The sequence below is a fragment of the Hemiscyllium ocellatum genome, unplaced genomic scaffold (assembly GCF_020745735.1).
Source record: "Hemiscyllium ocellatum isolate sHemOce1 unplaced genomic scaffold, sHemOce1.pat.X.cur. scaffold_697_pat_ctg1, whole genome shotgun sequence".
Classification (NCBI taxonomy): domain Eukaryota; kingdom Metazoa; phylum Chordata; class Chondrichthyes; order Orectolobiformes; family Hemiscylliidae; genus Hemiscyllium; species Hemiscyllium ocellatum.
The window spans coordinates 163,992-187,551 of NW_026869179.1; the positions used below are offsets into that span (position 1 = coordinate 163,992).

A 23,560-nucleotide genomic window follows, 5' to 3' on the forward strand; every position below is an offset into this window, starting at 1 on the left:
ATCTAACCCCCTGTCCCTGGGTGTGTTTGATGGGGGGACAGTGTAGAGGGAGAGGGAGAGAGAGATGGAGGGAGAGAGATGGAGGGACAGAAAGACAGAGAGAGATAGAGAGAGAGAGAGTTGGAGGGAGAGAGAGAGAGACAGAGAGAAGGAGATAGAGATAGAGGGAGAGAGAGGGAGAGGGACAGAGAGATGGAAAGAGAGAGAGATAGGGAAAGAGAGAGAGGGAGAGAGCTGGAGGGGGGGAGAGAGAGAGAGAGAGGGGGAGAAAGAGAGATGGAGATGGAGGGGTTGAGAGAGAGAGGTGGAGGGGGAGAGAGACAGGGAGAGGGACAGAGAGAAGGAGAGAGAGAGAGATAGGGAAAGAGAGAGAGGGAGAGAGAGTTGGAGGGAGAGAGAGAGAGGAGAGACAGAGGGAGAATTGGAGATGGAGGGGCTGAGAGAGAGAGAGATGGAGGGGGAGAGAGAGTTGGAGGGAAACAGAGAGAAGGAGAGAGAGAGAGAGATAGGGAAAGAGAGAGAGGGAGAGAGAGTTGGAGAGGGAGAGAGACAGAGGGAGAAAGAGAGATAGAGATGGAGGGAGAGAGAGATGGAGGTAGAGAGAGAGAGGGAGAGGGACAGAGAGAAGGAAAGAGAGAGGGAGAGAGAGTTGGAGAGAGAGAGAGACAGAGGGAGAAAGAGAGATGGAGATGGAGGGGTTGAGAGAGAGAGAGGTGGAGGGAGAGAGACAGGGAGAGGGACAGAGAGAAGGAGAGAGAGAGAGATAGGGAAAGAGAGAGAGGGAGAGAGAGTTGGCGGGAGAGAGAGAGAGACAGAGGGAGAATTGGAGATGGAGGGGCTGAGAGAGAGAGAGATGGAGGGAGAGAGAGAGTCGGCGGGAAACAGAGAGAAGGAGAGAGAGAGAGATAGGGAAAGAGAGAGAGGGAGAGAGAGTTGGAGAGGGAGAGAGACAGAGGGAGAAAGAGAGATGGAGATGGAGGGAGAGAGAGAGAGATGGAGGGAGAGAGAGGGAGAGGGACAGAGAGAAGGAAAGAGATAGGGAGAGAGAGTTGGAGAGGGAGAGAGACAGAGGGAGAAAGAGAGATGGAGATGGAGGGAGAGAGAGAGAGATGGAGGGAGAGAGAGGGAGAGGGAGGGAGAGAGAGACAGAGATAAAGGGAGAGAGAGAGAGAGGGGACCTAGAGAAAGTGAGAGAAAGAGACAGAGAGAATCAGGGGGAAACAGAGAAGGAGAGAGAGAGGGAGGGAAAGAGTGAGTGAGTGTGTGAGTGTGTGTGTGAGAGAGAGAGACCTTGAGATATTTGTATAAACGCCTTGTGGAACCAGTCTGACAGCCTGCTCAGAAGGCCCGCAGTGCCCTGACTCAGATCAAAGTCATCGTGTAAGGACACACACACACACACACACACAAAAATAGCAAAGTGTTAACCCTTCGTAAGACCCTGGGCAGGAGAGATGGTAGCGACTAACGTCTACCAGCCTGGTGGACAAGGATGCAGTGGGGCTCACCCCGATTGTTGTGGGGAAGAGGTAGGGGGGTGCTTGGGAGGGAGAGATGGCGACTGCGCGTCTTGTACAGGGTGCACACACCCCACTGCCCACTCTGTCGGTGGGGGAGGCGGGGTGTTGGAACTCAGCCCAGCATTCCTAATGAGCCCAGCTGCCGCAGAGGGGAGGGTGGAAGGTGGAAGGTGGGGGAGAGAGAGATGGATGCTCTGCTCTCCCACCTCCCCAAGGCGGTGTGGAGGTTCCAGAGGGTGTGTGTGGGGGGGAGTCAGCACCATCCAGGCGAGAGGGGAGTGTTCCCCTCACCCTCCTGACCCGTGCCTTGTCGATGGTGGGGCAGGTTTCAGGGGGAGGGAGGGAGGGAGTGAGGAGGGGAGTTACTCGCTGCAGGATTCCCGGCCTCTGACCTGTTCCTGGAGCCACAGGATTGATATGGGGCTGGGTCCCAGTTCAGTTTCTGCTCAATGGGAACCCCCAGGATGTTGATAGTGGCGGGGAGGGGGATTCAGTGACGGTAACACCATTCTGAGAGAGGTTCAGTGCTGAGGGAGCGGGTGCTGTGGGAGGGTCAGTGCTGAGGGAGTGGGCACTGTGGGAGGGTCAGTGCTGAGGGAGCGGGCGCTGTGGGAGGGTCAGTGCTGAGGGAGTGGGTGCTGTGGGAGGGTCAGTGCTGAGGGAGGGTCAGTGCTGAGGGAGTGGGTGCTGTGAGAGGGTCAGTGCTGAGGGAGCGGGCACTGTGGGAGGTTCAGTGCTGAGGGAGCGGGTGCTGTGGGAGGGTCAGTGCTGAGGGAGTGGGCGCTGTGGGAGGGTCAGTGCTGAGGGAGCGGGCGCTGTGGGAGGGTCAGTGCTGAGGGAGTGGGTGCTGTGGGAGGGTCAGTGCTGAGGGAGGGTCAGTGCTGAGGGAGTGGGTGCTGTGAGAGGGTCAGTGCTGAGGGAGCGGGCACTGTGGGAGGTTCAGTGCTGAGGGAGCGGGTGCTGTGGGAGGGTCAGTGCTGAGGGAGTGGGCGCTGTGGGAGGGTCAGTGCTGAGGGAGCGGGCGCTGTGGGAGGGTCAGTGCTGAGGGAGTGGGTGCTGTGGGAGGGTCAGTGCTGAGGGAGGGTCAGTGCTGAGGGAGTGGGTGCTGTGAGAGGGTCAGTGCTGAGGGAGTGGGCACTGTGGGAGGTTCAGTGCTGAGGGAGCGGGTGCTGTGGGAGGGTCAGTGCTGAGGGAGTGGGCGCTGTGGGAGGGTCAGTGCTGAGGGAGCGGGCGCTGTGGGAGGGTCAGTGCTGAGGGAGTGGGTGCTGTGGGAGGGTCAGTGCTGAGGGAGGGTCAGTGCTGAGGGAGTGGGTGCTGTGAGAGGGTCAGTGCTGAGGGAGCGGGCACTGTGGGAGGGTCAGTGCTGAGGGAGCGGGTGCTGTGGGAGGGTCAGTGCTGTGGGAGTGGGTGCTGTGGGAGGGTCAGCGCTGAGGGAGTGGGCACTGTGGGAGGGTCAGTGCTGTGGGAGTGGGTGCTGTGGGAGGGTCAGTGCTGAGGGAGGGTCAGTGCTGAGGGAGCGGGTGCTGTGGGAGAGTCAGTGCTGAGGGTGTGGGTGCTGTGGGAGGGTCAGTGCTGAGGGAGCGGGTGCTGTGGGAGAGTCAGTGCTGAGGGAGGGTCAGTGCTGAGGGAGGGTCAGTGCTGTGGGAGTGGGTGCTGTGGGAGGGTCAGTGCTGAGGGCTGACCAATGCTGGTGGGTCACTCCGTGGTTAGAGAGTTGAAGGGTGAAGTAGGGTTCCCTGGGGCTGATGGAATGGGATGGCAGATTCTGCCCCTCACCTGAAGAAAAATGGTGTTCTCAGTCTGAGAGGGAGGGGCGTGGGGTGAGGGTGAAGACAGGAAACTTCACCACATCGCACTCAGACAGCTATAGGATCCTTTGCAAACCACCTCAACTCACTGTCTGCAGTACATCCTGTAGATCATGTGCAGGGTCACAGAACTAGGTCAACAGCACAGACCGATAAAGGCTGGGAAGGGGTTTGGGGTCCATGGGGGGACGGTGTAGAGCGGGAGGGAACGGGGAAGGGGTTTGGGGTCCATTGGGGACGGTGTAGAGCAGGAGGGAACGGGGAAGGGGTTTGGGGTCCATTGGGGACGGTGTAGAGCGGGAGGGAACGGGGAAGGGGTTTGGGGTCCCATGGGGGACGGTGTAGAGTGGGAGGGAACGGGGAAGGGTTTTGGGGGACGGTGTAGAGCGGGAGGGAACAGGGAAGGGGTTTGGGGTTCATTGGGAACGGTGTAGAGCGGGAGGGAATGGGGAAGGGGTTTGGGGTCCATGGGGGGACGGTGTAGAGCGGGAGGGAATGGGGAAGGGGTTTGGGGTCCCATGGGGGACGGTGTAGAGCGGGAGGGAACGGGGAAGGGGTTTGGGGTCCCATTGGGGTCGGTGTAGAGCGGGAGGGAATGGGGAAGGGGTTTGGGGTCCATTGGGGGATGGTGTAGAGCGGGAGGGAACGGGGAAGGGGTTTGGGGTCCATGGGGGGACGGTGTAGAGCGGGAGGGAACGGGGAAGGGGTTTGGGGTCCATTGGGGACGGTGTAGAGCGGGAGGGAACGGGGAAGGGGTTTGGGGTCCATGGGGGACGGTGTAGAGCGGGAGGGAACGGGGAAGGGGTTTGGGGTCCATGGGGACGGTGTAGAGCGGGAGGGAACGGGGAAGGGGTTTGGGGTCCATGGGGGACGGTGTAGAGCGGGAGGGAACGGGGAAGGGGTTTGGGGTCCATGGGGGACAGTGTAGAGCGGGAGGGAACGGGGAAGGGGTTTGGGGTCCCTTGGGGGACGGTGTAGAGCAGGAGGGAACGGGGAAGGGGTTTGGGGTCCATTGGGGGATGGTGTAGAGCGGGAGGGAATGGGGAAGGGGTTTGGGGTCCATGGGGGACGGTGTAGAGTGGGAGGGAACGGGGAAGGGGTTTGGGGTCCCATGGGGGATAGTGTAGAGCGGGAGGGAACAGGGAAGGGGTTTGGGGTCCCATGGGGACGGTGTAGAGCAGGAGGGAACGGGGAAGGGGTTTGGGGTCCCATGGGGGACGGTGTAGAGCGGGAGGGAACGGGGAAGGGGTTTGGGGTCCATGGGGGGACGGTGTAGAGCGGGAGGGAACGGGGAAGGGGTTTGGGGTCCATTGGGGACGGTGTAGAGCGGGAGGGAACGGGGAAGGGGTTTGGGGTCCCATGGGGGACGGTGTAGAGTGGGAGGGAACGGGGAAGGGTTTTGGGGGACGGTGTAGAGCGGGAGGGAACAGGGAAGGGGTTTGGGGTTCATTGGGAACGGTGTAGAGCGGGAGGGAATGGGGAAGGGGTTTGGGGTCCATGGGGGGACGGTGTAGAGCGGGAGGGAACGGGGAAGGGGTTTAGGGTCCATTGGGGGATGGTGTAGAGCGGGAGGGAACGGGGAAGGGGTTTGGGGTCCATTGGGGACGGTGTAGAGCGGGAGGGAACGGGGAAGGGGTTTGGGGTCCATGGGGGTCGGTGTAGAGCGGGAGGGAACGGGGAAGGGGTTTGGGGTCCCATGGGGGACGGTGTAGAGCGGGAGGGAACGGGGAAGGGGTTTGGGGTCCCATGGGGGATAGTGTAGAGCGGGAGGGAACAGGGAAGGGGTTTGGGGTCCATGGGGACGGTGTAGAGGGGGAGGGAACGGGGAAGGGGTTTGGGGTCCATGGGGACGGTGTAGAGCGGGAGGGAACGGGGAAGGGGTTTGGGGTCCCATGGGGGACGGTGTAGAGCGGGAGGGAACAGGGAAGGGGTTTGGGGTCCATGGGGACGGTGTAGAGCGGGAGGGAACTGGGAAGGGGTTTGGGGTCCCATGGGGGACGGTGTAGAGTGGGAGGGAATGGGGAAGGGGTTTGGGGGACGGTGTAGAGCGGGAGTGAGTGTGGGAAGTTGTGTTATCTGTGCTGTGGTGTGTGAGCAGACCAAGTAATTTCTATGTCAATATTACGGGGCGTGGACCATTTGACTTTGGTATTTATTGGAGCTGCGTCCCAGCTGCTCTCTCTCTGCGTTCTCTCTCTCTCTCTGCGTTCTCTCTCTCTCTCTCTCTCTCTCTCTCTCCACCTCTACCTGCCCACACAGGGGGGTCACCTTCTCTCTGACCTTGAGCTGCACGAGGGAGAGAGTGTGTGACCGAGTTAGTTGAACTGTTGACAGAAGCTCCCACAGCACACATGGATGAGGGTCTCGGGCTGAGACGCAAGGTGTAGACACACACCGCGACGGTATCATCTGGCGAGAGAAGCGAACCAGAATATGGAGGCTGTTTGATTAACAGCACAAGGACAGATGGAACAGAGAGAGAGAGAGAGAAAGACAGATGAAGAGAAGGAGAGAGACAGAGAGAGAGAGAGAAAGATATAGACAAAGAATAAAAAGAGAGAGAGCGAAAAAGAGAGAGAGGAACAGAGAGGGAGAGAGAGATATAAGGACAGAGAGATAGAGAGAGGAACAGAGAAAGAGAGATAAAGACAGAGAGATGAAGAGAGTGAGAAAGCAACAGAGAAAGAGAGATCAGACAGATGAAGAGAAGGAGAGAGAGAGAGAGAGAGAGAAAGACAGATGAAGAGAAGGAGAGAGACAGAGAGAAAGAGAGAGAGATAAAGACAGATGAAGAGAAGGAGAGAGACAGAGAGAAAGAGAGAGAGAGAGATAAAGACAGATGAAGAGAAGGAGAGAGACAGAGAGAAAGAGAGAGTGATAAAGACAAAGAATAAAAAGAGAGAGAGAGCGAAAAAGAGAGAGAGGAACAGAGAGGGAGAGAGAGATATAAAGACAAATAGAGAGAGAGAGGAACAGAGAAAGAGAGATAAAGACAGATGAAGAGAAGGAGAGAGACAGAGAGAAAGAGAGAGAGAGATAAAGACAGATGAAGAGAAGGAGAGAGACAGAGAGAGAGAGAGAGATAAAGACAGATGAAGAGAAGGAGAGAGACAGAGAGAAAGGGAGAGAGAGAGATAAAGACAGATGAAGAGAAGGAGAGAGACAGAGAGAAAGAGAGAGAGAGGGATAAAGACAAAGAATAAAAAGGGAGAGAGAGAGCGAAAAAGAGAGAGAGGAACAGAGAGGGAGAGAGAGATATAAAGACAGAGATAGCGATAGAGAGGAACAGAGAAAGAGATAAAGACAGAGAGATAAAGAGAGTGAGAAAGCAACAGAGAAAGAGAGATAAAGACAGATGAAGAGAAGGAGAGAGACAGAGAGAAAGAGAGAGAGATAAAGACAGATGAAGAGAAAGAGAGAGTGAGATAGGAACAGAGAAAGAGAGATAAAGACAGATGAAGGGACAGAGAGAGAGAGATAGAGAGAGAGAAACAGAGAAAGAGTGATAGATAAAAAAGAGAGATTGGGCGAAAGAGAGAGACAGAGGAACAGAGGGAGAGAGAGATAAAGACAGATGAAGAGAAAGAGAGTGAGAGAGGAACAGAGGGAGAGAGATAAAGACAGAGATAAAGAGAGAGTGAGAGAGGAACAGAGAAAGAGAGATAAAGACAGATGAAGAGAGGGAGAAAGAGAGAGGGGAACAGAGAAAGAGATGGAGAGATGAAGACAGAAATAGAGAGAGAGATAAAGACAGGGATAAGGATAGAGTGAGAGGTGGAGGGAGAGATACAGGCAGAAATAAAGAGAGTGTGACAGTGAGAGTGAGATAAAGAGAGGGAGAGAGATGGAGAGACAGAGAGAGATAAACAGAGAAAGAGAGAGAGATGGAAAGAGATAAAGAGATAGAGAGAAAGATAAAGAGAGAGAGAGAGAGAGAGATAGTGGGCAGTGAGGAAGGTTATCTCAGATTACAGAGAGAGCTGAATCCATTGGGTCTGTGGGCTGTGGTGCGGCAGGTGGAGTTTAATTCGGGTAAAAGCGAGGGGTTGCGTTTCAGTAAAACAACGAGGGGCAGGACTTATACAGTTACTAGACATTAGGTGCAGGGGTAGGCCATTCGGCCCTTCAAGCCTGCACCACCGTTCATTATGATCATGGCTAACCATCTGAATCAGTATCCTGCTCCTGCCTTATCCCCATAACCCTTGATCCCACTATCTCTAAGAGCTCTATCCAACTCTTACTTGCAGGTATCCAGGGGGCAGGTTCATAGCTCCTTGAAAGTGGAGTCGCAGGTGGATAGGATAGTGAAGGAGGGGTTTGGTATGCTTCCCTTTATTGGTCAGAGTATTGAGTACAGGAGTTGAGGGGGGTCACGTTGCGGCTGTACAGGACATGGGTTAGGGGGCCCCTGTTGGAATATTGCGTGGAATATTCTGGTCTCTCGTGTGTATACAAGCCCAGTCGCTCCAATCTTTCGATGGTCCTGGGAATTGAGTTACACTGCATCCCTCAATCATCAGAATGTCCTTCCTCATATTTGGAGACCAGAACTGCGCACAGTACTCCAGGTGTGGTCTCACCAGGGCCCTGTACAGCTGCAGAAGCACCTCTTTGCTTCTATACTCAGTCCCTCCTGTTATGAAGGCCAGCATGCTATTAGCCTTCTTCGCTGCCTGCTGTACCTGCATGCTTACCTTCATTAACTGGTGTACAAGAACACCCAGATCTCTCTGTACTTAGAGTCATAGAGGTGTACAGCATGGAAACAGACCCTTCGGCCCAACCCGTCCATGCTGACCCAGATATCCCAACCCAATCTAGTCCCCACCTGCCAGCACCCGGCCCATATCCCTCCAAACCCTTCCTGTTCATATCCCCATCCAAATGCCTCTTAAATGTTGTCATTGTACCAGCTCCCACCACATCCTCTGGCGGCTCATTCCATACACGTACCACCCTCTGGGGGAAAACGTTGCCCCTTAGGTCTCTTTTATATCTTTCCCCTCTCACCCTAAACCTACCCCCCTCTAGTTCTGGACTCCCCCCACCCCAGGGGGGAAAAGACCTTGTCTATTTACCCCACCCTCGTGATGTTATAAACCTCTATAAGGTCACCCCTCAGCCTCCCCCACCCAAGGGGGGAAAAGACCTTGTCTATTTACCCCACCCTCGTGATGTTATAAACCTCTATACGGTCACCCCTCAGCCTCCGACGCTCCAGGGAAAACAGCCCCAGCCTGTCCAGCCTCTCCTTGTAGCTCAAACCCTCCAACATCCTTGTCCATCTTTTCCGAACCCTCCCACAACATCCTTCCTGTAGCAGGGAGACCGGGATTGAACACAATATTCCAACAGGGGCCCCTAACCAATGTCCTGTACAGCCGCAACATGACTCCCCCAACTCCTGTACTCGATGCTCTGACCAATAAAAGCATTTGTATCAACTTCCTGTTTGTTTTGCTATCCCTCTACTTCTCTCTATCAATCTATCTTCTTCTCTGTCTATCACTCTGTCTTTCTCTTCCTGTTATCTGTCTCGTACTAAATCTCTCTGCACCTCAGTCATCCAGTCACAGAGATGCAGACCCTTCGGTCCAACCCAGATATCCCAACCCAATCTAGTCCCACCTGCCAACACCCGGCCCATATCCCTCCAAACCCTTCCTATTCATTCAAAGTTTGTGAGAAGATTTGTAGCTCGGGTGCTCGTTGTTGTGGTTCTGTTCACCGAGCTGGGAATTTGTGTTGCAGACGTTTCGTCCCCTGTCTAGGTGACATCCTCAGTGCTTGGGAGCCTCCTGTGAAGCGCTTCTGTGATGTTTCCTCTGGCATTTACAGTGGTTTGAATCTGCCGCTTCCAGTTGTCAGTTGCTGTCCGCTGCAGTGGCCGGTATATAGGGTCCAGGTCGATGTATTTGTTGATAGAATCTGTGGATGAGTGCCATGCCTCTAGGAATTCCCTGGCTGTTCTCTGTTTGGCTTGTCCTATAATAGTATAATAATGACAACTCACCAGGACGAAGGATTCGATACGCAGCATGAGCAAAACCAATGTAGTGTACAAAATCCCATGCAAGGACTGCACAAAACACTACATAGGACAAACAGGAAGACAGCTAACAACCCGCATCCATGAACACCAACTAGCCACGAAACGACACGACCAGCTATCCCTAGTAGCCAGACACTCAGATGACAAGCAACATGAATTCGACTGGGACAACACTACTATTATAGGACAAGCCAAACAGAGAACAGCCAGGGAATTCCTAGAGGCATGGCACTCATCCACAGATTATCAACAAACACATCGACCTGGACCCTATATACCGGCCACTGCAACGGACAGCAACTGACAACCGGAAGTGGCAGATTCAAACCACTATAAATGCCAGAAGAAACATCACAGAAGCGCTTCACAGGAGGGTCCCAAGCACTAGACAGGGGACGAAACGTCTGCAACACAAACTCCCAGCTCGGCGAACAGAACCCACAACAACGAACACCCGAGCTACAAATGTTCTCTCAAACTTTGAACCCTGGTATTCTCATTAACATCCTCCTCGCATTTCACCCTGCCACCCAGCCTTCTGTTGTCGGCGAATATTACTTTTAATGCCTTCATCTATATCACCGAATCTTGTGGTTCCCCCACGGCTCACCGCCTGCTATTCCGAAAGGAACCCCTTCATCACCACTTTTCGCTTCCTGTCACCCATTACCACGCGCCCTAACTCTGCTCACTAATCTCCCTCTGTGGGACTTTATCAAAGTCCAGGTACACCGCATCCACTGGCCCTCCCTTGTCCATTTTCGTTGTTACATCCTCAAAGGGGTCCAGACCAGACCTCTCGCAAATCCGCGCTGACCCTGACCTCCCCTGTCCCTGCTTTTATAACCGACGCCAGCACTTTTCCCACCCCCGACGTCGGGCTCAGCCGTAATTCCCTGTTTTCTCCCTCCCTTCTCGAAAAGTGGGACATTAGCCACCCTCCATTCCGCAGGAATCGATAGGACACCGTGAAAATGATCACCAAAACGTCCACAATTTCTAAAGCCACCTCCCTGAGTCCCCTGGGACGTAGACCATCAGGCCCCTGGGGACTTATCAATCTCCAGACCGAACAGTCTCTCCAACACCATTTCCTGCCGAATATAAATTCCCTTCGGTTCCTCCGTTACCTCCGTGGGTGGCGCGGCGGTTAGCACTGCTGCCTCCCAGCGCCAGAGACCCGGGTTCAGTTCCCGCCTCGGGCGACTGACCGTGTGGAGTTTGCACGTTCTCCCCGTGTCTGCGTTGTGCGGGTCAGGGTGAATCGGCCAGGCTAAATTGCCCGTAGTGTTAGGTAAGGGGCAAATGTAGGGGTGGGTTGCGCTTCGGCGGGTCGGTGTGGACTTGTTGGGCCGAAGGGCCTGTTTCCGCTACTGTAAGTGATCTAATCTAATTACCCTAGGCCCGTCAGCCGCTAATACATCTGGGCGATTGATTGTGTCTTCCTCAGTGAAGACAGACCCAAAGTATCTATTCAACTCTTCTGCTGTTTCCTGGAATAAACTCACCCGTTTCTGTCTTCAAGATGCTGTGATCTCCAGCACCTGCAGACCTCATTTTTTACTCTGTCTTCAAGAGCCCAGTTTTAGCCCTCACCATTTATTTTCACAAACCTAAAATCGCGTTAACTATCCTCCTTTATATTCTAGTGTCTGGCCCTGAGTACTGCTGTAGGACAGAGAGAGAGAGACCAAGGGGTTCAGGTACATAACACTTTGGAGTGGGCCTCATGGGTAGATGTGGGGGAGATGGGGTTTGGAGAATGTGCCTAGCTCCTTCGCCGTCACTGCTCAGTCCTTCGAGAGTAGTGCGTGGGAAGGGCTTTTACCCGAAACGTCGATTCTCCTGCTCCTCGGATGTTGCCTGAACCGCTGCACTTTTCCAGCACCGCTCTGATCTGGACTCTGGTGTCCAGCGTCCGCAGTCACTGTTTCTACCCTGTAGTGAGTGGGGGGGGGGGGGGGGAACGTCACTTTGGGGTTGGTGAGGGATGGTCTGGAACACTGGAGGGTATTATTGAACTGGAGAGGACTCAGGGGAGATTTCCCGGGGTGTTGCCGGGAATGGAGGGGGTTTGAGCTACAGGGAGAGGCTGGACAGGCTGGGGCTGTTTTCCCTGGAGCGTCGGAGGCTGAGGGGTGACCTTATAGAGGTTTATAACATCACGAGGGTGGGGTAAATAGACAAGGTCATTTCCCCCCTGGAGTGGGGGAGGCTGAGGGGTGACCTTATAGAGGTTTATAACATCACAAGGGTGGGGTAAATAGACAAAGTCTTTTCCCCCCTGGGGTGGGGGAGTCCAGAACTAGAGGGGGGTAGGTTTAAGGTGAGAGGGGGGAAAGGGACCCGAGAGGCAACTTTATCCCCCCAGAGGGTGGTGCGTGTGTGGGAGGAGCTGCCAGAGGAAGTGGGTGGGGGCTGGTACAATGACAACAATGTGGGTAGGGAAGGTTGGGAGTGATATGGGCTAGGAACAGGTCAGGTAGGGATTAGTTCGGTTTGAGATGATGTTCAGCACCAGCCATTCACCCAGTCAATTCGCCTTGTGTGTGTGTGTGAGAGAGAGAGAGGGAGGCAGAGAGAAATAAAGGGACAGAGAGAGAGAGAGAGAAAGGGACAGAGAGAGAGACACACACACAAGGAGAGAGACTGACAGAGAGAGAGGCATAGGGAGAGAGAGATGGACACAGAAAGACAGAGGGAGACAGAGAGAGATAAAGGGACAGAGAGAGAGAAAGAGAAAGGGACAGAGAGAGAGACACACACACACACACACAAGGAGAGAGACTGACAGAGAGAGAGGCATAGGGAGAGAGAGATGGACACAGAAAGACAGAGGGAGACAGAGAGAGATAAAGGGACAGAGAGAGAGAAAGAGAAAGGGACAGAGAGAGAGAGAGAAGCACAGAGAGAGAGACACACAAGGAGAGATAGACACACACACACAGGGAGAGAGATGGACAGAGAGAGAGGGATGGACACAGTGAGGGAGAGGGACAGAGAGAGAGAGACACACATAGAGATGGATAGAGAGAGAAAAAACATACAGAGAAAGAGAGAGGGACACAGAGAGAGGAAACAGAGAGAGAGAGACAGAGAGAGAGAGAGAGACAGGGACAGAGAGAGAGACAGGGACAGAGAGAGAGACACACAGAGAGATAAACATCCAGAGAGAGAGGAAACAGAGAGAGAGGAAGAGAGGGACAGAGAAAGAAAGAGGCACAGAGCGAGAGAGGCACACACACAAAGAGAGAGACACAGAGAGGGGAACAGAGAGAGGGGGGACACAGAGAGAGAATGGGAGAGAAGGGGGGTGGGATGGAGAGAGAGGGGGGACAGGGAGAGAGAGAGAGTGCGAGAGAGAGAGGTCGGGAGGGAGTCAGCGAGAGAGAGAGAGAGAGAGAGGCAGAGAGAGAGAGAAGGACAAGGAGAGAGAGTGAAGGACAGAGAGAGAGAGTGACAAAGAAAGAGAGAGAGAGAGACAGAGACAGACAGTGAGAGCGTGCAGGAGGGACACAGAGAGAGAGAGACAGACAGACAGACAGATGGGGAGAGAGAGAGAGAGAGAGTGCAACAGACGGGAAGGTGAGTCCCAGAGGATCCTCAGCCAGTACCGTCCACAGTGAGGCACTGCCCATAACAAAGGGATGGGATAGGACCAGTGTAACAGGCTGGAGCAGGGGGGCTGAGTGGCCTGATGCTGTTCCCGTGCTATCCCGTGTCTGACCGCTGTCTTGTCACATCCTCACTCCATCCACCTTGTGTTTTGCAGAGTCCGATCACAGAGATGCAGATCGCAGAGGACTGCAAGGGGTTGAGGAGGGTGAGTGACATGGAACAACACATCAACATCCTGGGGGTTACCGTCTCCAACGAGAGAGAGAGAGAGAGAATCTAACCATCGCCCCCTTGACGTTCAATGGCGTTACCGTCACTGAATCCCCTTCCCCCCCACTATCAACATCCTGGGGGTTACCGTCTCCAACGAGAGAGAGAGAGAGAGAGAATCTAACCATCGCCCCCTTGACGTTCAATGGCGTTACCGTCACTGAATCCCCTTCCCCCCCACTATCAACATCCTGGGGGTTACCGTCTCCAACGAGAGAGAGAGAGAATCTAACCATCGCCCCTTGATGTTCAATGGCGTTACCGTCACTGAATCCCCCTCTCCCCCCCCTACTATCAACATCCTGGGGGTTACCGTCTCCAATGAGAGAGAGAGAGAGAATCTAACCATTGCCCCCTTGACGTTCAATGGCGTTACCGTCACTGAATCCCCCTTCCCCCCGACTATCAACATCCTGGGGGTTACCGTCTCCAATGAGAGAGAGAGAGAATCTAACCATCGACCCCTTGACGTTCAATGGAGTTATCTTCACTGAATCCCCCTCCCCCCACTATCAACATCCTGGGGGTTACCGTCTCCAACGAGAGAGAGAGAGAGAGAGAATCTAACCATCGCCCCCTTGATGTTCAATGGCGTTACTGTCACTGAATCCCCCTTCCCCCTCACTATCAACATCCTGGGGGTTACCGTCTCCAACGAGAGAGAGAGAATCTAACCATCGCCCCCTTGACGTTCAATGGAGTTATTTTCACTGAATCCCCCTCCCCCCCCACTATCAACATCCTGGGGGTTACCGTCTCCAATGAGAGAGAGAGAGAATCTAACCATCGCCCCTTGACGTTCAATGGCGTTACTGTCACTGAATCCCCCCCCCCCACTATCAACATCCTGGGGGTGACCGTCTCCAATGAGAGAGAGAGAGAGAGAATCTAACCATCGCCCCCTTGACGTTCAATGGCGTTACTGTCACTGAATCCCTCTATAAATATTGGCCCCCCCCCCACGCCTCACTGAGTCTGAGCTGGTCCTCTCTCTTCCTCTGTCTCCCCCTCTCCAGAGCTCGACAGAGAAGCTGCCTCATGCTGGGCGTGTCCTACAGGGGGCACTGCTGTCTTCCTTCCCCAGCCTGCTTCGTGACCATAAGTATCACCTCAAGACGCTAAGGTAGGGAGTCTCAATGGTTCTGCTGGGGGTGTGGGGTGGCGGAGGGGTGCTGTCTCACTTGTGCGATCCCACTTCCCTGCACAGCACGATCCAATGTTGGGGTTTTGGAGAGTAAGTTTCAGCCAACGCACAAGCGCCAGTCAATGACCATCTCCAACGAGAGAATCTAACCATCGCCCCCTTGACGTTCAATGGCGTTACCGTCACTGAATCCCCCTTCCCCCCCCACTATCAACATCCTGGGGGTTACCGTCTCCAACGAGAGAGAGAGAGAGAATCTAACCATCGCCCCCTTGACGTTCAATGGCGTTACCGTCACTGAATCCCCCTTCCCCCCCCACTATCAACATCCTGGGGGTTACCGTCTCCAACGAGAGAGAGAGAGAATCTAACCATCGCCCCCTTGACATTCAATGGCGTTACCGTCACTGAATCCCCCTCCCCCCCCACTATCAACATCCTGGGGGTTACTGTCTCCAATGAGAGAGAGAGAGAATCTAACCATCGCCCCCTTGACATTCAATGGTGTTACCGTCACTGAATCCCCCTCATCCCCCACTATCAACATCCTGGGGGTTTCCCATTGAGCAGAAACTGAGCAGGGACCCAGCCCCATATCAATCCTGTGGCTCCAGGAGCAGGAGGAAGGGGCTGAATGGCGTCCTGTTTATGTGTGACAGTCTAGGGGATGGGAGAGGGGGCCGAATGGCCCCCTCCTGTGGGAAATCCCAATTCCAGACTCTGGTGTTTCAGGTCATGAGTAAACTCCCTTATTTCCCGGCGATATGGACGAGCAAGTTAATTGATGAGCTAATTTGGCATTGTCCATCTCTCTGACCCTCTCTCTTTGTCCTTCTCTCTCTGTCCACTTTTTCCCCATCTGTCGCATGCTCCCTCTCCCTCTCTCTTTCTGTCTCTCACTCTCTGTCTCTGTCTCTCTCTCTCTTTCTCCATCCCTCTCTCTCTGCCTCTCGCTCTCCCTCTGTCTGCCCCTCTCCTACCTCACTCTCTCTCTCTTTGTCTGTCCTCTCCTCTCTGTCTATCTACCTCTCTCTTTGTCTATTTCTATCTATTTCTCTCTCTCTCTGACCCCCCCTCTCTCTGACCCCCCTGCTCTCTCTGACCCCCCTGCCTCCCTCTCCCTCTCCCTCCCGAACCGCAGGCAGTGCTGCACTGGGGAGGAGTTGGTGGATGACCTGATGAAACTACAGCCGTCCCTCCAGGGGAGATTGCAGGCTGTTGGCATCTTACAACTTCTGCTTGATCTAGAAATCCTCGTTCCTGGTAAGTAGACCTCAAACCCGGGAATCCACCTCACCCCAGGGATTGGAATATGACAGCCGTGGGAGAGGGTGGAATACAGAGGGATGGCTCTCAGGATGTAGTCCGTGGGCTAAGAGAGTCTCAGTGACGGAGAGAGAGAGCATCAAGTTAAAACGAGAGGGTAATAACATTCTCTAGATTTATAAAATTCCCATAATTTATTAAGTTTCCCAAGTTTATAAAGTTCTCAAAGTTTATAAAGTTCCCAAGGTTTACAAAGTTTCCAAAGTTCTTAAAGTTCAAAATGTTCCCAACATTTAGAAAGTTACCAAGGCTATAAAGTTCCAAGCGTTTATAAAGTTTCCAAAGTGTATAAAGTTAGCAAGTTTGTAAAGTCTATAAAGTTCCCAAGGTTTACAAAGTTTCCAAAGTCCATTATGTTCCCAAAGTTTATAAAGTTCCCAAGGTTATAAAGTTTCAAACGTTTATAAAGTTCCAAAGCATATAAAGTTAGTAAGTTTATAAAGTTCCCACGGTTTATAAAGTTGTCAAAGTTTTAAAAGTTCCTAAAGTTTAAAATGTTCCCAAGTTTTATAAAGTTTTCAAAGTTTATAAAATTTCCACAGCTTATAAAGTTGTCAAAGTTTATAAAGTTAGCAAGGTTATAAAGTTCTCAAGCTTTATAAAGCTAGCAAGGTTTTCAAAGTTTGTAAAATTCTCAAAGCTTATGAAGGTCCTAAAATTTATAAAGTTAGTAAGATTATACATTTCCCAAGGTTTATAAAGTTTCCAAAGTTTATAAAATTCTCAAAGTTTATAAAGTTCCTAGTTTATAAAGTTATCAAGGTTTATAATGGTCTCAAACTTTATAAAGTCAGCAAGGTTATAAATTTTTCAAGTTTATAAAGTTCCCAAGATTATAAAGTTCTCAAAGTTTATAGACTTGGCAAGGTTATAAAGTTCCAAAGATATATAAAATTTCCAAAGTTTAAAAAGTTCCCAAGGTTTATAAAGTTGTCAAAGTTTAAAAAGCTCCTAATGTTTATAAAGTTCCCAAGGTTTATAAAGTTATTAAAGTTTTAAAAGTTCCTAATGTTTCTAAACTTCCAAGGTTTATAAACTTCCCAAGGTTAATTAAGTTCCTAAGGATTATAAAGTTCCCAAGGTTTATAAAATTAGCAAGGTTATAAAGTTCTCAAACATTATAAAATTCACAAGGTTTATACAGTTTCCAAAGTTTATAAAGTTCCCAAGGTTCATAAAGTTCTCAAAGTTTATAAAGTTTCAAAGTTTGTAAAATTCCCAAAGTTTATAAAGGTCCTAAAGTTTATAAACAACCCAAGGTTTCTAAAGTTCTCAAAGTTTATGATATTCCCAAGGTTTATAAAGTTCCCAAGGTTTATAAAGTTTCCAAAGATTATAAAGTTAGCAAAATTGTAAATTTCCCAAGCTTTATTAAGTTGTCAAACTTTATAACATTCTCAAAGTTTATAAAGTCCCTAAAATATATAACGTTCCCATGATTTATAACATTTTCAAAGTGTATAAAATTCCCAAAGTTTATAAAATTCCTAAAATTTATTAAGTTTTCAAAGTTTATAAAATTTTCAAAGTTCCCACGGTTAATAAGTTGTCAAACTTTATAAAGTTGGAAAGGTTATAAATTACCCAAGGTTTATAAAGTTCCCAAGGTTTATAAAGTTTTCAAAGTTTATAAAAATTCCAGAGTTTATTAAGTTCCTAAAGTTGATAAAGTTTCTATGATTTATAAACATTTTAAAGTCAATAAAGTTAGCAAGGTTATAAGGTTCCCAAGGTTTTAAAGTCCTCAAAGTTTACAAACTTTCTAAAGTTTTTAAAGTTCCCAATGTTCATAAAGTTCATAAAGCTCCCAAGGTTTGAAAGATCCCAATTTTTAGAAGGTTTTCAAAGTTTATAAAGTTTCCATGGTTATATAATTCCCACAGTTGATAAAGTTCCCAAGGTCCACAGAAACACTGATGATTGGGAGGAACTAAGAGAGCAGCAAAGGGAAACCAGATACAGACAAGTTCAAAACGATCCCTGAATGGAGGGGTCAGTGACTGGGGAGAGAGGGCAGAGATTGGGGTGAGGGGGTTTGAGTGCAGGGAGTACGCAAGGACTTTACACCCAGAGGGAGGTGAGGAATCTGGCACTTCCTGCCTGTGGGGTGGGAGAGGCAGAAAAGCATCAGAACATGGAGGACAGGTTGAGGTAGGCATTCGCGATGCCAGGGTATTTGGGACAAGAGCAGGGACATGGGGGCTACGCTTATCATGTGGACGTTCATGACCGGAGTAGTCTGGAGAGGAGGAAGGGCCTGATTCTCGGAGATGTGGGTTCTACAGACACCAGGAACAGGTCAGTCAGGACCTGGACACACTGTCTCATTCAATGGGATCACTCCCTCAGCACTGACCCTCCCACAGCACCCATTCCCTCAGCACTGACCCTCCCACAGCACCCGCTCCCTCAGCATTGACCCTCCCACAGCACCCACTCCCTCAGCACTGACCCTCCCACAGCACCCGCTCCCTCAGCACTGACCCTCCCACAGCACCCACTCCCTCAGCACTGACCCTCCCTCAGCACCCACTCCCTCAGCACTGACCCTCCCTCAGCACCCACTCCCTCAGCACAGACCCTCCCACAGCACCCACTCCCTCAGCACTGACCCTCCCACAGCACCCGCTCCCTCAGCACAGGCCCTCCCACAGCGCCCACTCCCTCAGCACTGACCCTCTCACAGCACCCACTCCCTCAGCACTGACCCTCCCACAGCACCCACTCCCTCAGCACTGACCCTCCCTCAGCACTGACCCTCCCAGAGCGCACACTCCCTCAGCACTGCCTCTCCCACAGCACCCACTCTCTCAGCACTGACCCTCCCACAGCACCCACTCCCTCAGCACTGACCCTCCCACAGCACCCACTCCCTCAGCACTGACCCTCCCACAGCACCCACTCCCTCAGCACTGACCCTCCCTCAGCACCCACTCCCTCAGCACTGACCCTCCCACAGCGCCCGCTCCCTCAGCACTGACCCTCCCACAGCACCCACTCCCTCAGCACTGACCCTCCCACAGCACCCGCTCCCTCAGCACTGACCCTCCCTCAGCACCCACTCCCTCAGCACTGACCCTCCCTCAGCACTGACCCTCCCACAGCACCCGCTCCCTCAGCACTGACCCTCCCACAGCACCTGCTCCCTCAGCACTGACCCTCCCACAGCACCCACTCCCTCAGCACTGACCCTCCCTCAGCACTGACCCTCCCACAGCACCCACTCCCTCAGCACTGACCCTCCCACAGCACCCACTCCCTCAGCACTGACCCTCCCTCAGCACCCACTCCCTCTGCGCTGCGTGATATCTGGATGTTTGTTTGCAGTGCGCCAGGGGAGTACCTTCCAAGACAAAGACAGCAGTTTCTTCCGTTTCGCCGTGGGTGCCCCTGGGCGTGAGGAGTCCCCGAGAGCTGGCACTGCCGAGGATGAACTGCAGGAGGCGATGGAGTTACTCGCTCTGCTCGGGATTGAGGCCTTACTTACCTCCTGTCTCCGAAAACCGTGAGCTCACCGGCGGAGAGCCCTGCAACGGACCCAGAGACTCCCCCTGTACCCCACCCCCCTGACCCTGGGAGTGGGGAGCAGTGTGGAGGGAGCTGTACCCTGTATCTAACCCCCTGTTCCTGGGAGTGGGGGACAGTGTAGAGGGAGCTGTACCCTGTATCTAACCCCCTGTCCCTGGGAGTGGGGGACAGTGTAGAGGGAGCTGTACCCTGTATCTAACCCCCTGTCCCTGGGAGTGGGGGACAGTGTAGAGGGAGCTTTACTCTGTATCTAACCCCCTGTCCCTAGGAGTGGGGGGACAGTGTAGTGGGAGCTTTACTCTGTATCTAACCCCCTGTCCCTGGGAGTGGGGGACAGTGTAGAGGAAGCTTTACTCTGTATCTAACCCCCTGTCCCTGGGAGTGGGGGGACAGTGTAGAGGGAGCTTTACTCTGTATCCAACCCCCTGTCCCTGGGAGTGGGTGGACGGTGTAGAGGGAGCTGTACCCTGTACCTAACCCCCTGTCCCTGGGAGTGGGTGGACGGTGTAGAGGGAGCTGTACCCTGTATCTAACCCCCTGTCCCTGGGAGTGGGGGACAGTGTAGAGGGAGCTGTACCCTGTATCTAACCCCCTGTCCCTGGGAGTGGGGGACAGTGTAGAGTGAGCTTTACTCTGTATCTAACCCCCTGTCCCTGGGAGTGGGGGACAGTGTAGAGGGAGCTGTACCCTGTATCTAACCCCCTGTCCCTGGGAGTGGGGGATGGGGGGCGGTGTAGAGGGAGCTGTACCCTGTATCTAACCCCCTGTCCCTGGGAGTGGGGGACGGTGTAGAGGGAGCTGTACCCTGTATCTAACCCCCTGTCCCTGGGAGAGGGGGGACGGTGTAGAGGGAGCTGTACCCTGTATCTAACCCCCTGTCCCTGGGAGTGGGGGATGGTGTAGAGGGAGCTGTACCCTGTATCTAACCCCCTGTCCCTGGGAGTGGGGGATGAGGGGCGGTGTAGAGGGAGCTGTACCCTGTATCTAACCCCCTGTCCCTGGGAGTGGGGGGACGGTGTAGAGGGAGCTGTACCCTGTATCTAACCCCCTGTCCCTGGGAGTGGGGGACAGTGTAGAGTGAGCTTTACTCTGTATCTAACCCCCTGTCCCTGGGAGTGGGGGACAGTGTAGAGGGAGCTGTACCCTGTATCTAACCCCCTGTCCCTGGGAGTGGGGAGCAGTGTAGAGGGAGCTGTACCCTGTATCTAACCCCCTGTCCCTGGGAGTGTTTGATGGGGGGTCAGTGTAGAGGGAGCTGTACCCTGTATCTAATCCCCTGTCCTTGGGAGTGGGAGCAGTGTAGAGGGAGCTGTACCCTGTATCTAACCCCCTGTCCCTGGGAGTGGGGAGCAGTGTAGAGGGAGCTGTACCCTGTATCTAACCCCCTGTCCCTGGGAGTGGGGGACGGTGTAGAGGGAGCTGTACCCTGTATCTAACCCCCTGTCCCTGGGAGTGGGGGACAGTGTAGAGTGAGCTTTACTCTGTATCTAACCCCCTGTCCCTGGGAGTGGGGGACAGTGTAGAGGGAGCTGTACCCTGTATCTAACCCCCTGTCCCTGGGAGTGGGGAGCAGTGTAGAGGGAGCTGTACCCTGTATCTAACCCCCTGTCCCTGGGAGTGTTTGATGGGGGGTCAGTGTAGAGGGAGCTGTACCCTGTATCTAATCCCCTGTCCTTGGGAGTGGGAGCAGTGTAGAGGGAGCTGTACCCTGTATCTAACCCCCTGTCCCTGGGAGTGGGGAGCAGTGTAGAGGGAGCTGTACCCTGTATCTAACCCCCTGTCCCTGGGAGTGTTTGATGGGGGGTCAGTGTAGAGGGAGCTGTACCCTGTATCTAACCCCCTGTCCTTGGGAGTGGGTGATGGAGGGTCAGTGTAGAGGGAGCTGTACCCTGTATCTAACCCCCTGTCCCTGGGAGTGTTTGATGGAGGGTCAGTGTAGAGGGAGCTGTACCCTGTATCTAACCCCCTGTCCCTGGGAGTGTTTGATGGGGGGCGGTGTAGAGGGAGCTGTACCCTGTCTATAACCCCCTGTCCCTGGGAGTGTTTGATGGGGGGACAGTGTAGAGGGAGCTGTACCCTGTATCTAACCCCCTGTCCCTGGGAGTGGGGGATGGTGCAGAGGGAGCTGTACCCTGTATCTAATCCCCTGTCCCTGGGAGTGTTTGATGGGGGGTCAGTGTAGAGGGAGCTGTACCCTGTATCTAACCCCCTGTCCCTGGGAGTGGGGAGCAGTGTAGAGGGAGCTGTACCCTGTATCTAACCCCCTGTCCCTGGGAGTGTTTGATGGGGGGACAGTGTAGAGGGAGCTGTACCCTGTATCTAACCCCCTGTCCCTGGGAGTGTTTGATGGAGGGTCAGTGTAGAGGGAGCTGTACCCTGTATCTAACCCCCTGTCCCTGGGAGTGTTTGATGGGGGGTCAGTGTAGAGGGAGCTGTACCCTGTATCTAACCCCCTGTCCCTGGGAGTGGGGAGCAGTGTAGAGGGAGCTGTACCCTGTATCTAACCCCCTGTCCTTGGGAGTGGGGAGCAGTGTAGAGGGAGCTGTACCCTGTATCTAACCCCCTGTCCCTGGGAGTGGGGAGCAGTGTAGAGGGAGCTGTACCCTGTATCTAACCCCCTGTCCCTGGGAGTGTTTGATGGGGGGTCAGTGTAGAGGGAGCTGTACCCTGTATCTAACCCCCTGTCCCTGGGAGTGTTTGATGGGGGGTCAGTGTAGAGGGAGCTGTACCCTGTATCTAACCCCCTGTCCCTGGGAGTGTTTGATGGGGGGTCAGTGTAGAGGGAGCTGTACCCTGTATCTAACCCCCTGTCCTTGGGAGTGGGGAGCATTGTAGAGGGAGCTGTACCCTGTATCTAACCCCCTGTCCCTGGGAGTGGGGAGCAGTGTAGAGGGAGCTGTACCCTGTATCTAACCCCCTGTCCCTGGGAGTGGGGGGACAGTGTAGAGGGAGATTTACTCTGTATCTAACCCCCTGTCCCGGGGAGTGTTTGATGGGGGCAGTGTAGAGGGAGCTTTACTCTGTATCTAACCCCCTGTCCCTGGGAGTGGGGGATGGTGTAGAGGGAGCTGTACCCTGTATCTAATCCCCTGTCCCTGGGAGTGTTTGATGGGGGGTCAGTGTAGAGGGAGCTGTACCCTGTATCTAACCCCCTGTCCCTGGGAGTGTTTGATGGGGGGACAGTGTAGAGGGAGCTGTACCCTGTATCTAACCCCCTGTCCCTGGGAGTGGGGGGACAGTGTAGAGGGAGCTGTACCCTGTATCTAACCCCCTGTCCCTGGGAGTGGGGAGCAGTGTAGAGGGAGCTGTACCCTGTATCTAACCCCCTGTCCCTGGGAGTGGGGGACAGTGTAGAGGGAGCTTTACTCTGTATCTAACCCCCTGTCCCTGGGAGTGGGGAGCAGTGTAGAGGGAGCTGTACCCTGTATCTAACCCCCTGTCCCTGGGAGTGTTTGATGGGGGGTCAGTGTAGAGGGAGCTGTACCCTGTATCTAACCCCCTGTCCCTGGGAGTGTTTGATGGGGGGACAGTGTAGAGGGAGCTGTACCCTGTATCTAACCCCCTGTCCCTGGGAGTGTTTGATGGGGGGTCAGTGTAGAGGGAGCTGTACCCTGTATCTAACCCCCTGTCCCTGGGAGTGGGGGACAGTGTAGAGAGAGCTTTACTCTGTATCTAACCCCCTGTCCCTGGGAGTGGGGGGACAGTGTAGAGGGAGCTTTACTCTGTATCTAACCCCCTGTCCCTGGGAGTGAGGGGGACAGTGTAGAGGGAGCTTTACTCTGTATCTAATCCCCTGTCCCTGGGAGTTGGGGGGACAGTGTAGAGGGAGCTTTACTCTGTATCTAACCCCCTGTCCCTGGGAGTGGGGGGACAGTGTAGAGGGAGCTTTACTCTGTATCTAACCCCCTGTCCCCAGGAGTGAGGGACGGTGTAGAGAGAGCTTTACTCTGTATCTAACCCCCTGTCCCTGGGATTGGGGGACGGTGTAGAGGGAGCTTTACTCTGTATCTAACCCCCGTGTCCCTGGGAGTGAGGGACGGTGTAGAGAGAGCTTTACTCTGTATCTAACCCCCTGTCCCTGGGAGTGGGGAGCAGTGCAGAGGGAGCTGTACCCTGTATCTAACCCCCTGTCCCTGGGAGTGGGGAGCAGTGTAGAGGGAGCTGTACCCTGTATCTAACCCCCTGTCCCTGGGAGTGGGGAGCAGTGTAGAGGGAGCTTTACTCTGTATCTAACCCCCTGTCCCTGGGAGTGTTTGATGGGGGACAGTGTAGAGGGAGCTGTACCCTGTAT

At 53.5% G+C, this 23,560-nt stretch overlaps 1 protein-coding gene across 1 annotated transcript in view; it reads left to right on the forward strand.

The window, feature by feature from the left end:
* LOC132814154 (rap guanine nucleotide exchange factor 3-like) overlaps nt 1–19,287 on the forward strand; it is a 24,761-nt gene extending 5,474 nt beyond the window's left edge. Inside the window, exons 2-5 of the mRNA XM_060823397.1 lie at nt 13,156–13,206; nt 14,288–14,394; nt 15,557–15,678; nt 19,069–19,287. Coding sequence (XP_060679380.1) covers nt 13,171–13,206; nt 14,288–14,394; nt 15,557–15,678; nt 19,069–19,250 — 447 coding nt within the window. The 5' untranslated portion in view covers nt 13,156–13,170 and the 3' untranslated portion in view covers nt 19,251–19,287. The remainder of the gene's footprint in view (nt 1–13,155; nt 13,207–14,287; nt 14,395–15,556; nt 15,679–19,068) is intronic.
* The last annotated feature ends 4,273 nt before the right edge of the window (nt 19,288–23,560 follow it).